This window comes from Scyliorhinus canicula, chromosome 4 (genome assembly GCF_902713615.1).
Source record: "Scyliorhinus canicula chromosome 4, sScyCan1.1, whole genome shotgun sequence".
Classification (NCBI taxonomy): domain Eukaryota; kingdom Metazoa; phylum Chordata; class Chondrichthyes; order Carcharhiniformes; family Scyliorhinidae; genus Scyliorhinus; species Scyliorhinus canicula.
Window position 1 is genome coordinate 173963256 of NC_052149.1, and position 13474 is coordinate 173976729.

The following is a 13474-nucleotide window of genomic DNA, read 5'->3' on the forward strand; positions in this document are numbered from 1 at the left end:
AGTCTGGGCCCTCTCTCGGCGATTGTGGATGAAGTTCTCCTGTGACGACACAGTGAGGGCATCGTTACCCACATGTATGGTTCACAGTGGAGTTGGGTGGTGAAAGAATGGTTGGGGGGAGGTGAAGAGAAATGGGGGTGAAGGGAGGGTTGGGGCCGCATGGAGGGCTGTGCGGAGGATGCTCGCATGTGGGCAAACAGGTCTCGGGAGGGGGGTGGTGGTGAGAGAGTTGGTGTGAACTCATCTGTGTTGCCCGGTGTAAGACGTTGACCTTCTGTGGCACTGGAGGCCACGCCTCCTGGTCACGCTTCTTGAGCTGACGGCCGCTCCCACTTCATCCCAGGCAGCACTGGCTGCTCTGTGGCTCATCCTCCGGAAGCCTCAGGGGAACAGGACATCCCTCGTGGCCTAGACCGAATCTAGGAGCCTCCCCAGTCCGCCTCTCCAAATCTTGAGGCCAGTCCATAAGACCATAAGACATAGGAGCAGAATTAGGCCACTTAGCCCATCGAGTCTGCTCCGCCATTCGATCATGGCTGATATTTTTTCATCCCCATTCTCCTGCCTTCTCCCCATAACCCCTGATCCCCAGTCGTCTCGGCGCCATGGCTGCGGGTTGAGTGGGATTGGTTGTGCAAGTTCTGTTTAAGTGCTGCTCGACCTTGTTAAGTGGGGGAGGGGGCTGGCGAGAGCAGTGCCGGTGAAACAGTTGGTAAGCCTTCATCTGTGGTATGAAGCCCGAGGGCCCTAGTTGAGTCGACCAATTAACATTAAATAGCATTGCCAGCCTCACCAGGCCAAGCACCGGGAAGTTTGTGGCAGTTCCCACTCCCTACCACACTTAGAAATCTTTCTGGTGAATTGAGCCCCTTATTTTTAAACAGTGACCCCTAATTCTAGACTCTCTGACAAGAGGAAACATCCTCTTCACATGCACCCTGGCAATACCCCTCAGGATTTTAAAGATTTCAATTAAGTTGCCTGTTACTCTTCTAAACGCTAGTGGATACAAACCGAACATCACCAACCTTTCCTTATAAGACAATCTGCCCATTCCTTGTGTTAGTCTTGTCAACCTTCCCTGAACTGCTTGTAATGCATTTACAGCTCCCTTGAATAATGAGACCAATACTGTACACAATGCTCCTGATGTGGTCTCACCAGCACACTGTATAACTGATGCATAAGCTGTCTATTTTTGTAATCAATTCTGTCACAATAAACAAAAACATTTTATTAGCTTTCCTAATTAGTTGCTACCCTTTTGTGATTCATGATTTACAATATAAGATTGTTCTCATGTGCCTGGTCTTAATGAAACCACCTACAATGTGTTAACCCAATTTCTTATGAGTGAATGGTTCCTTGTATCTGATACAGCAAATAAACTCAAGGACTTACATTGTTATGGGAACATGACATATTTGATCAAGGGGGCATGTGGATACAGTTAATGACCACTTTAACCCTGAAAATGCCTGCTGTGCCCTGGCATGTTATTGTTGATTGCTGGTAAAATGTGCAAACTGGGTTACTGAAGCATGTAACAATGATTTGGGGCAGAATTTATACTAGGTGATGGGCACCTCACAAAACCAAATTCACCACAGTGGAGGACATTAAATTCCTCCCTTGATTAATGCATCTTTGCAAAGATATACTGGCATTGGAGTCAATCCAGAGAAGCTTCACTGGGTTGATCCTGGGTATGGAGGGATTTCCTTACGAGGAGAGGTTGTGTAGATTGGTCTTGTACTCATTGGAGTTTAGAAGAATGAGACACAACTTATTGAGACATAGAAGATTCTCAGAAGACTTAACAGGGTAACTGCTGAGAGGAGGTTTCCTCTTGCGGGAGAGTCTAGGACCAGAGGATATAATCAAAGAGTAAGACAGAGATGAGGAGGAATTTCCCGTCTCAGAAGAATCTGTGGAAGTCTTTACTGCAGAGAGCTGTTGAGGTTAGGTCATTAAGTATGACCAAGGTTGAGATAGACAGATTTTTAATCAGTAAGGGACGCCAAGGTTATGGGAATAAGACTGGCAAGTGGAGTTGAGAATTATATCAGATCAGTCATGTTCTCATTGAATGGCGGATTGGAGTTGATGGGCCAAGTGGCCTACTTCTGCTCCTATGTCTTATGGTCTTACGACCTGTTACTATTCAGGGCAGTGCTGAACTTTACAGCCAGTGGCAGTGAGGTGCATTGTGGTGAAGGAGGTTGGGTTGCACCATATGGTCATGACTTTTATTGGAAACTGCCACCTCCACAAGCACTGCTTCTGGATAACTGAAAGTCAAAGCACCTTGAACTGTATACTGTAGTAATGGGACACCAGTGTGTATGTGCTGTGCACCTGTATCTCACATTTCCCTCCAAATGAAAACTAAAATAAAGGAAATTCCCAATGAGAGACCCACTGTATCATCGGTGCAATGGGGAGGAGTTTGGAAAATGGTAGGCCTGGAAAAAAATACATTTTTGTAGTTGTTAAAGCAGTTACCAAGGGCAAAAACAAAAAAATTCAAATCAAGATTTTAATAACTCTTTTAAAGGTATCTGCTGAGTTCTTTAAATTCACTTCTGCCTCATCTTTGGTACCTAGCAACCCAAATAATGTATTTTGTATGGTAAAACAACATGATTGGGAAATTGATGTAGTAATATAAATAGAATGCACTGTATCATCGTAACTATTATTGCCTCATCTGAATGAGCCTGCCCATTTAGGGACAGTTTATTTCATTGTCCACTAGAAATTATAATGGGAAATGGGGTAGGAATTGATTATAACACAACTTTGCCCCAGCTGCAATTACTGTTATAAAATTGGACAAAATTTCAGCTCAAAAATAAACCAGCCTGAATAATTTAAGCAAGTGTGCAAATTAATGCATTATTTGTACAAAATAAGATGATATTTGTTCGCATTATTTCTTTGGCTTCCTATTGCAATACATATTCATCATATTCACACCACTTTCCTTCATCATTCCACTTGGATTCTGTTTTGAGACTTCCAGGACCCCTAAGGTGAAGATCTATAGTCACAAAGTGCACATTCACTAGCTTACGTCTACGATGAAATTCTAGTTACATTAACACATTTTGTTAACAGGTAAGTTTCTCATTTTGAATTGAGTGGCACAACCCCTCATCTCTCCAAACATTACACCTACAAGACACAATTATGGAATATTTTTCACTTGCATTGATGGATATAACATTGATGGACTACCCTGATGAAGCCCGACACTATACAGGATAAAGCAATACATTTGAATGGCATATCTCCACCAGTCTAAATGTCCACGTCATCCATCACTGACAAATTGTGGCTGCAGTATGTTTTTATCCACGGAATTTCAGAAGGCTTCTAAGACAATACCTCCCAAACCTATGATTTCCACCACACAGAAGAACAAGAGCAACAGATACCGGGGGATAGCAGCTCCTGCTCTTCAAGTCACACCGCATTCTGACCTGAATCTATATCATCATTTCTACATTGTCACTGGCTTAAAATCATGAACTCCTTTTCTGGCATTGTTGGGGCAGATTCACCACAGAATGCCTGCCTCTTCAGGACCACCAAGAACATGGAATAAATACCAATGTTGCTGGCAATTTGTCCAGACTTCAGAATTGATATTAAGGATATTCCCAACCATGCGACAAATGGAAATAATGCTTTGGAATCGAAGACAATACAACTTTAACTCAATCAGAGTTGTAATTAATTGTCTGTTCAACGTTGAAAGCTTTCTTATTCGATATGTTAGTCACAAACATAGACAAGGATTTCTTCAGTCCTATCCTTGTTTAGAACTCCCTGGACACAAATAAAAATCACATCAACTAGCCTTTATTGAACAAGGATCTAGCGGATTGAAACTGGATTAATACTATCCTTTATTCTTTGCTTTGAGTTATTTGAAAATGAAGAGCTCGGAGCTGTGAATTGCTGTTTGTCAGTAATAAAACAATTTTTACAATCATCTTTATTTTGTACTTACAAGTTTTCTGCTAAATTATCCTCTTCATCAAAGTCATCTAATCGAAACTTCTCCTGCATTATTTCCTGTGACGCAGCTTTCATAAAAAGATTTTTAAAAGGTTCATATAAACATCTTTAAACAGACTATTGATACAGGAATCTAATTTTTCTACAATGTTAAAATTGCATTAAAAACACAACAATTTTAATCATTGAGGTAAGATAAGTTTATATGAAATGAAAATTGCTTATTGTCACAAGTAGGCTTCAAATGAAGTTACTGTGAAAAGCCCCTAGTCGCCAGTTCCGGCGCCTGTTCGGGAAGGCTGGTACGGGAATTGAACCATGCTGCTGGCTGCCTTGGTCTGCTTTCAAAGCCAGCGATTTAGCCGTGTGCTAAACCAGCCCTGCAGCTGCTAAACCTTTGCTGTTAGGAAACCTATCAACGTACATGGTGATAATACACTTGGCTCCAATATACATGTGTGTAAGGTCTGCTTCTGAAACCTGCTGATTCACATGTATATTTTTGTTACAGATTTTAGCATGTAGGTACAATGATTTCAAGAAGCAAAAGTTGAAGTCTGAGGAAGAATTTGTTGTGGCTTCTTAAAAGAGTTCCAATGGATTGGTCTTGTCTTGCATTTTTTTGTCACATTCAATCAATTGATAAATGTCAGTCCTTCACGAGGAGGAAAAACTGAGTGACACAACAAAGGATTAACATGCTTTTCTATCACTCCCCAGGACTTCCAGCTCCAAGTCCTGCTTTCAGGATTGCCGAACTGTGAGCCCAAGATCAAATTTAGGGGGTGAGAATGCAACATAAGACTGGTAGTTCCGTGATATATTGGGAGCTGTGTCTTGTTGAACAGGTGTCTTTCTGATTAGATTTGAAGCTTAGATCTGCCAGCCTATTCAGGTTGGTCTAAACGATTCCATATTATTTCAAAGAGAAGAAATGTTCCCTCTATTATGTTCAATATATATCCCTTAACAAATATTAAATGATTATTTATCTCATTTTTCTATTTGTAAAACATCACTGTGTAAACTAACTGACTAATTTTCAACTAATACAGGTGACTGAGCTCCAATAACAATTCTTTGGTAGTGATGTATTTTGGTATATGAGGATATGAAAAGAGCTATATAATCCAAGCTATTTTTCTTAATACCTGATGTGAGTTTGGACATTCTCTCCCTAGCTACAAGTCAAACTCTTTAATGAATAGACTCAGCACACAAGGCTCCAAGAGCAATGTTGTGGTCTGCGGAAAAAAAACATTAATACAGAGGAAGAGTACTTTGGGTTTGAAATTTAAGAACATGGAGTAGAAATTGTACCCAGTTGGACCTGTAAAACTATTTTCAGAACTAGCGGACTTGTGGCCACTTAAAGTGAAACATTATTTGGCCAACCCTGCTCTGGATTCTTCAGTGGCTACTGTGGCTAACAATAAGTTGTTGAGAAAAACCTATTTTATAAAAGTTGCTGTGGAGAAACAATCCTCCCTCAACTCCACACTACCTTGACTACGCTTCCACTCCTTGTTTTGCACCCCCATTCATTTCCTGGAACTTAAAAATTGGGGCGGGATTCTCTATCCCCCTGGCAGCAGGATCCTCTGTTCCGGCAGCCACCAATGGGGTTTCTCATTGCGGGCAACCCCATACCGTCGGGAAATCCATGGGCGTGAGTGCGCTGTCAGTAAAATGGAGGACCCCACTGATGGAGATTTATTTCAAACAGGCAAGCTGCCTGTGGAGGCCCAATGGTGTTGTCCACTCACGCAGTTTATATTATTCAGGCTTGACGCCAACATTTGAATCAGCCTTAAATCTTTTCCACTTCAGACATGTAATGAAGCAGCATTTCTGGTTTAGCATTTGAAGCCAGGCACTGACTAATTTCGGCATCATCATTTCCCAGCCATGACATTGTAAATTTATTCACTTGTATGATGTGGGACTATTTGGTATAAAAATAACATATAACAAATGGCGATTCTAATGGACACTGGGCAACCATATGCACAACAGACACACTACACAGAGCAATGTCATTTCTGAACTATCAGTTTCTAAATGAAAGAGGAGGAAGGTTTGTCCAGTCAGTTCAACAGCATTTCCTATTCTCATAGAAAGTTTGTGGCACAGAAAGAGGCCACCTGGCCCATCATGTCTGCACTGGTTGAAAAATGAGCCCTCCAGCCGAATCCCACTATCCAACATTTGGTCCATAAGCTTGCAGGTACGACACTACAGGTGCGTATCCAGGCACTTTGTAAATGAGTTGAGGGTTTCTGCCTCTACTACCCTTTCAGGCATTGAGTGCTAGATCCCCCACTATCCATTGGGTGAATAAAAAATATTGTTTATTTCCTTTAGAAGTAGATCGCAATGAGCTCTTTCGTATACGTAGCTCTTCCATAAAACAAACGACAAATGAAAATGGCACAAAGTCAAAAATTGATGGTTGAAAAGAAAGACTTATATGGCACATTTATCATACAAGATATATTATCTGGAATAATTTATTTGTGTGGTTATCTCGTTCATATTTTTTAATTGAAGCTAATTGAAGTTCTAGTAAAAGCCACTAACAATAAGTAATCATGAAGAGGCAGAAAATGTGGAAACATTTCAGTTCATATTTTTCCAGCACTAATTCCAGTGTTGACACTGAATATTATTGCATATCTGAACTGGGTTTAAATGCCACCTGTTCGCAAAAGGACACTTTACTCTGGTTGCAGTATCTATATTGCAACAGCACTGATAATTTTCTGAATATGACATGCATAAAATCCCTCCCGTGCAGAAGGTCATTTGGCCCTTCGCATCTGCACCTACCCTCTGAAAGAGCAACCCATGCCTACTCCCTCACCCTCTCTCCGTAACCCCACCTAACCCGCACATCTTAGGACAGCAAGGGGCAGTTTTAGCATGGCTGATCCACCTAATCAGCACATCTTTGGACTGTGGGAGGAAACTGAGGCACTTGGAGGAAATCCATGTGTGTACGGGGAGAATATACAAACTCCACGCAGACACCCAAGGTTGGAATTAAACCCGGCTCCCTGGTACTGTGAGGCAGCAGTGCTAACCATGCCACCCAGTATCTGCCTGAAAATTGGGGAAAAAAGCAACATTCAACCAAATACACTGAGTGGTGATAATTTAGACATTTAAGCTTCGCAAACAAAGTGCTGACTTAGGTCAAGTCTGCTGTCAGGTTCTGGATCTCCAAGCTGTTATTCCCTTTCTCCTTGATTATGGGAGGGTCATGGCTAAGAGCTGGTTACTATTATTTCTGGGAATTATTGCCTAATATCTGCATGTCGTATGGAGAGATATGAGAGATCACATTTTGTCAATGATGGCGCATCCAGTATTACTTTTAATTTTGCACAGTCCCTCCCCGCTGGTAGCTGTGAGACAATGAATTGGGTAAACCTAATTTGACTGTGAAAATTTAACGACAGGTATTTGAAAAGAGTTCAGATAGCTGGCCCCTCACCAAGGGCTATTTTCCTTCACTGCTGGAAATGTATGCCAGAGAACAGGAAACCCATCAAGAACTTTCCAAATGATGCAAATTGGACTAATTTAAACTATGATTCGTGGTGTGCAGGTCATCATTTCAATTTACTGTTATATTTCCACCAAAATGAAAAATCCTGACTTCTTTCCTTGGTACCAGGTGACAATAGACCCTTAAGAAAAAAACATAACATGTAAATACCCTATCTTACAGTATTGTTTCATTCTCCAGGATAGATGCATGTCATAAGATAGCCATGAGCTAATTTTTAATGACAGATATCACGGAACTGCTCATTTTTGGATGTGCCTCAATAATGAACACAAAATCTTACCACAATAAAACCACAGCACGAGAAAAAGGACAATTTGAGAAATAAATTTTAATATGCTGGCATATGTTTGATAGGAAAATGAACCAGAATTTGTAATTATTTTTATCACATGTTGGCCTTTTATTGCTTCTCTGCAAAACTGATTATCCCCCTTGGTATGGTGCTGAAAGTGGCACTGCTAGTGGAGGGATTATCTGAACGCAGATCATCTGGAGCAAATGAAGGGTTTATTGGAGAAGGAATTACTTTGCCATTAGCTGCTGAATTTCCGACTTGACTTTGATTAAATTCCATTTTTGATTGGGTCAGGTTAGATTCATTAATGAACGGACTGCAGGGGCAAGCTTGATCCAATACCTCTTCAGTGACAAGGGTGACCAAAGAACTAACATCTTCACTAATTTGACTCAAACCTCTCAGCATTGTTATGTGCATCTGTTGCAGGTTTGTATCTACTTGTTTGAGGCCAACATAAATAGCACCCCATATACTGGACATATCTACCTCAAGAGAATTCTGGATCTCAGTGAGGCCAACCTTCAGAGCGCTCATTTGGTCTGCCATTCCATTCTGCAAGGCATCCTGCAAGTCTGCAAACATGGAAGCTTGCATATCCACTGTATCATACTGCTCTGAGGCTTGCAGCTTCGCCATGTTAAGCTGCTCAGCTCCATGCACATCAGTAAAATTAGCATGCATATGTGCTTCAAGATCGGCCATGGCAGCTTGGAGATCCCCACTAATTGCATTCTTAGCCTCTTGCAGCCCCAAGAACAGAGCCTGAATATTCAAATCAAGCAGGTCATGTGGCACTACAACTTGCATCTGATGACACCTACGTAGCCTTGCGGATGGTCTAGAAACTGTTTCTTCCACCAGCTGTGCTACAACTGCTTGTTCTGAGGTAACTAGCTGCATTGATCGCTCCTGTGGTGAAGGTGACTGTGATGTTTCTTGAGCCCCTCTGGTGGTTATCTTGATGCTTGATCTGACTGGTCTTTCCAGCAACAATGGGACTGGCACATCTGCGCAGATAGAAAGAAACAAGCATGAAACTATCATTCAGTCAGCTGCAGACGAAGCTGTTGCCTCCAAACTTGAAAACAGCATCATCTAAAATGGATTTGATAGCAACAAGAGGGATAATGATAGATAAAGAAAACCTGTTATCATTAACAACAGGAAGCAGCAAAATCTGTGCTCAAGGTGAAGAGAAGAATATTGTCATGATGAAAGTTCAGGTCCGATTTTGATATAGGCGTAAAATGAAGAGTTTAGTGATAGCCTCCCTGTCAAACGAGACAGAGGAAAAGCATTTTGAGCAAGGTTTGATATAGCAGCAGCTGTGGATGAATATATACAGCTAAAGCAATGTGGAAATTAGTATCACTAGGAGAACAAAATAGTTATTGCAATGACACTGACCACTAACTCAAGTTAAATAGATAAATAAAATGTTGTTTAACTATGAACAAGCAGACACAGAAAGCATTGGGGAACAGCACTGTGAAGGATTACCAAATCCTAGAGGTAAAGTGGACAGGTCAAAGGTAGATGGAACAGTGGTGTTGTGGTGTTTTTATTTAATTTAATTTTTTAATTTAGAGTACCCAATTATTTTTTTTTCCAATTAAGGGGCAATTTTAGCGTGGCCAATTCACCTAACCTGCACATCTTTGGGTTGTGGGGGTGAAACCCACGCAGACATGGGGAGAATGTGCAAACTCCACACGGACAGTGACCCAGGGCTGGGATTTGAACCCGGGTCCTCAGCGCCACAGTCCCAGTGCTAACCACTGCCCCACATGCCGCCATTGTGGTGTTTTTATAACCATAACTCCTATGTGAAGACACTAGGATTGGGCATATCGCTAAACTAATTTTCAACTTCAGCCAGAGAGAATTAGACTCCAGGACATGCAATTTGGATTCATAGAATCCAATTCTCTCCATCCAAAGGAAGAAAATCAGCCCAGGGTGTTACCTTCCTCTTAATAGTTTAAAATTCAATTGTTTTTTTTTGCCAGATTGTAATTTCCTGGATAATTGAAGGGTCTGTGTGAGAACTCTTCAGAAATCATTCCCCCACTAAGGGAATAGGAATTGGCTTCACTGAGTGTTTGATACAGAAGGTTAGTTGGGACAATTTAAGTTTAATGTGAACTCATGAATTTAATATTATGAAAAAAATTAAACTTGGTGATTATACAGAGTGTAAATTACAACACTTACATAATAGTCCGAAAAGATAACTCACTTTTATTTCTATGAGAGAATTCCACACATCAACTTTAACTTAATACAAATAAATGGCTTTAAAAGAGAAGCTGGATATCCATCAAAATCAAAGTATATTACATTGATCCTGAGAATGTGAGACTCGTTAGGTTTAAAACGGATCGCACGTGGAGATGGCCACGACCACACTCTCCCTTAATGAAATTTGATCTTTCAAATGATCTGGATATATTTAGAATGAATTTTTGGTGTTGTATAATTAAAAGGTGGCTTGGATCAGCCATGATTCTATTGAATGACGGGACTGGTTTGAGGGGATGAGTGGCCTATTCCTTTTCCTATTTCTTGAGGTCTTATGGAAGACGGTAATTCACTCACTAATAAGCCAACCCCTATTCATTATTCCATATGCGGTGGGAAGACACTCCTATTATAATTAAGTTGTCCATTCAATTTCTAAGAAATATTTTTCTGCATTTATTCTTGAAAAATTAGGGCTGCACAACGGTCATGTTGATCAAACTGCTTGGTCAACATATTGCATCCAGTAAGACAGTAAGACTTGGGGCCGAGAGTTTCTTTATCAGATTATGGTTATACTAATCCAAACTAACACGGCACTTTAGTGAAAATTATCATTGGAAGGACCTTTAGGATAGTTCCTTCTAGATGTGTGTAATCTTTATCAGCAATGTCACATTGATGTGAAGGGAGTTAACCATGTTTGTGCTTAGTCAACGTTGCTCTTAGAAAATGCAGCTTGCTGTAGCTTTTACTGAATCGCAATTTTTAAATTAATTGCTTGTACTGTATCTATCCCATATGTTATAGACATTATTCCTTTACATCCTCCTTGTCATGTTACGTACTCTGGGATAACACAGGCTGCAACTGGATGCAGCTTTAACCAAAAGATACTCCGGACCTTGAAGTTAATTCAATCTGATTTATTGAACCAGTCGCACAGTTCTCTCTGAGTTTGACTCTCTGCTAACCTAAGTGTGGTTACTCTGTCTGACTGAACCAGACTAGCTCTTAGCCAGGTGGTGGAGGTGTGATACTGTAAATACACTCTGACTCACTCTGTAGATGTTCATCAGTGGAAAGAGGTGGAGTGCGAGTGCCTCGTGCCTTTTTTAGTGAGATACCACCCCTGAGTGTCCTGCCTGCTCATTGGTCATGTCCTGTTCTATGTGTTCATTAGCTGCCTGTCTGTATATCATTATCTGCATGTCTGCATATCATGACATCTCCCCTTTTTTTGATATGTTTTGTTGGCATATGGGAACGTACTTACATGTGGTGGCATATATTAACATATTTACAAGCTGTGGTATATGTGAATATATTTACATGTGAAGACAGCTGTCTAATGTGAGAAAAAAGAACATCGCAAACAAAGCAAATGTTCATAAGTCCAGTCTCTGGGGCTTGCGTCTGATCCTTGTCGACTGCCGGAGAGGTGGTGGTGGGTACGACGGCGCCTTGACAGGCTATGGAAGCCTGACTGGTAGCCTCGTAGTTTGAGGTATCAGGAGGTGGCAAAACAATGGACGGAAACGGAGAAGAAAGCGATTGCGGGCAGGCAACTTTGCGCAGTGCCCATCTGTTTCGTCGCACAAGAGAACCATCAGCCATACGTACAACATATCAGCGGGGCGCAGCCTGTCGAACAACGACAGCTGGAGCAGACCAACCACCATCCAGTAACTTGATCCTGACAGTGTCTGCCGGGGATAACACGGGCAAACCGGTGGCATTTTTGCTGGTTTCGGAGCTGCTGCACCTTCTGCAGCACCGGGAGGTGATCCAGGTTGGGCAAGTTTATGGCTGGAAGTGTCGTCCGCACGTCCCTGTTCATCAGGAGTTGAGCTGGCGACATGCCAGTTGACAGTGGGGTCACCCTGTTCGCAAGCAGCGCAAGGTAGATGTCAGAAGCAGAATCCGCAGCCTTGCAGATGAGCTGTTTCACAATGTGCACCTAGTTTTGAACCTTCCCATTGGATGTGGATAGTGTGGGCTAGAAGTGACATGTTTGAAATGATATGACTTGGCAAACATAGCCCACTCGTGGCTGTTGAAGCACGGGCCATTGTCCCTCATGACAGTGAGTGGCATACCATGCCTGGAGAACGCCTCCTTACAGGCCTTGATGACGAGCCGAGATGTGAGCTCTGAGAGCTTCACGACTTCAGGGTAATTGGAGAAATAGTCAATAATCAACACGTAGTCATGACCATTTGCACGAAAGAGGTCGATGCCTACTTTGGACCATGGGGAGGTCTCAGTTTCATGCTGCTGGAGCGTCTCCTTGCTCTGCGCTGGCTGGAAGAGTTGACAAGTCGCACAGTTGAGGACCATGTTCGAGATGTCCTGGCTAATGCTGGGCCAGTAGACTGCTTGCCTGGCTCTGCATCTGCACTGCTCGATGCCCAGGTGTCCCTCATGGATTTGGTGGAGCACCAAGCTCTGGAGACTGAGTGGAATGACAATTCTGTCCAGCTTGAGGAGGATACCATTAATCACCGTCAGGTTGTCCTTTACATTGTAAAATTGAGGGCACTGCCCTTTCTGCCAGCCATTGGCGAGGTGGTGCATGACACGCTGCAAGAGGGGGTCTTTGGCTGTCTCCTCGCGCATACGAACCACCTTCTCAGCAGATGCCAGGAGGGTGCTAGCACACAGCTGCACCTGTGATTCAATCTGCCGGATGATTTCCAGCGGTTCACTAGGCAATGTGATGGAGCGGGACAATGCATCAGCGATGATGAGCTCCTTGCCAGGCATGTACACTAAGTCAAAGTCGTACCTTCTGAGTTTGAGGAGGATGCGCTGCAACCGAGGCATCATGTCGTAAGGTCCTTGTGGATAATGTGGACCAGAGGCCTATGATCCGTCTCGACAGTGAATGTCGGCAGGCCGTAGACACAGTCCTGAAACTTGAGAATGCCAGTGAGAAGACCGAGGCGTTACTCTATTTCCGCACACCTTGTTTCGGTGGGCCAGTGTGCCCAGGATGAAGTGACATTGCGTTGAAACAGCACCGCACCAATGTCATCCTGGCTCGCATCTGTCGAGATCTTTGTCTTCCTATCTGGGTCGAAAAATGCCAAGACGGGTGCAGTGGTGTGCTTGGCTTTCAACTCCAACCATTCTGCCTGATATTCTGCCTTCCACGCAAAGGCAGTGGATGCTTTCACCAGGTTTTGTAAGGCCGTGGTGTGTGAAGCCAGTTTTGGGATGAACTTACCCAGAAAAGTGACCATGCCCAGGAAACGCAACACCGCCTTCTTAGGCCACATTTGGAATACTGCGTGCAGTTCTGGTCGCCACATTACCAGAAGGATGTGGATGCT

The 13474-nt window shown here is 42.6% G+C and overlaps 1 protein-coding gene across 9 annotated transcripts in view; it reads right to left on the reverse strand.

Annotated features, from left to right (window-relative positions):
* Window positions 1-13474, reverse strand: part of LOC119965174 (E3 ubiquitin/ISG15 ligase TRIM25-like) — a 161701-nt gene that overhangs the window by 9255 nt on the left and 138972 nt on the right. For 5 of the 9 annotated variants that reach the window (XM_038795563.1, XM_038795561.1, XM_038795564.1 and 2 more), the window contains one exon: window positions 7909-8905. In XM_038795563.1, coding sequence (XP_038651491.1) covers window positions 8001-8905 — 905 coding nt within the window. In that variant the 3' untranslated portion in view covers window positions 7909-8000. Of the gene's footprint in view, window positions 1-4018; window positions 4095-7908; window positions 8906-13474 lie in introns of those variants that run through there. The other 4 variants (XM_038795568.1, XM_038795565.1, XM_038795569.1 and 1 more) reach the window with 2 other exon arrangements.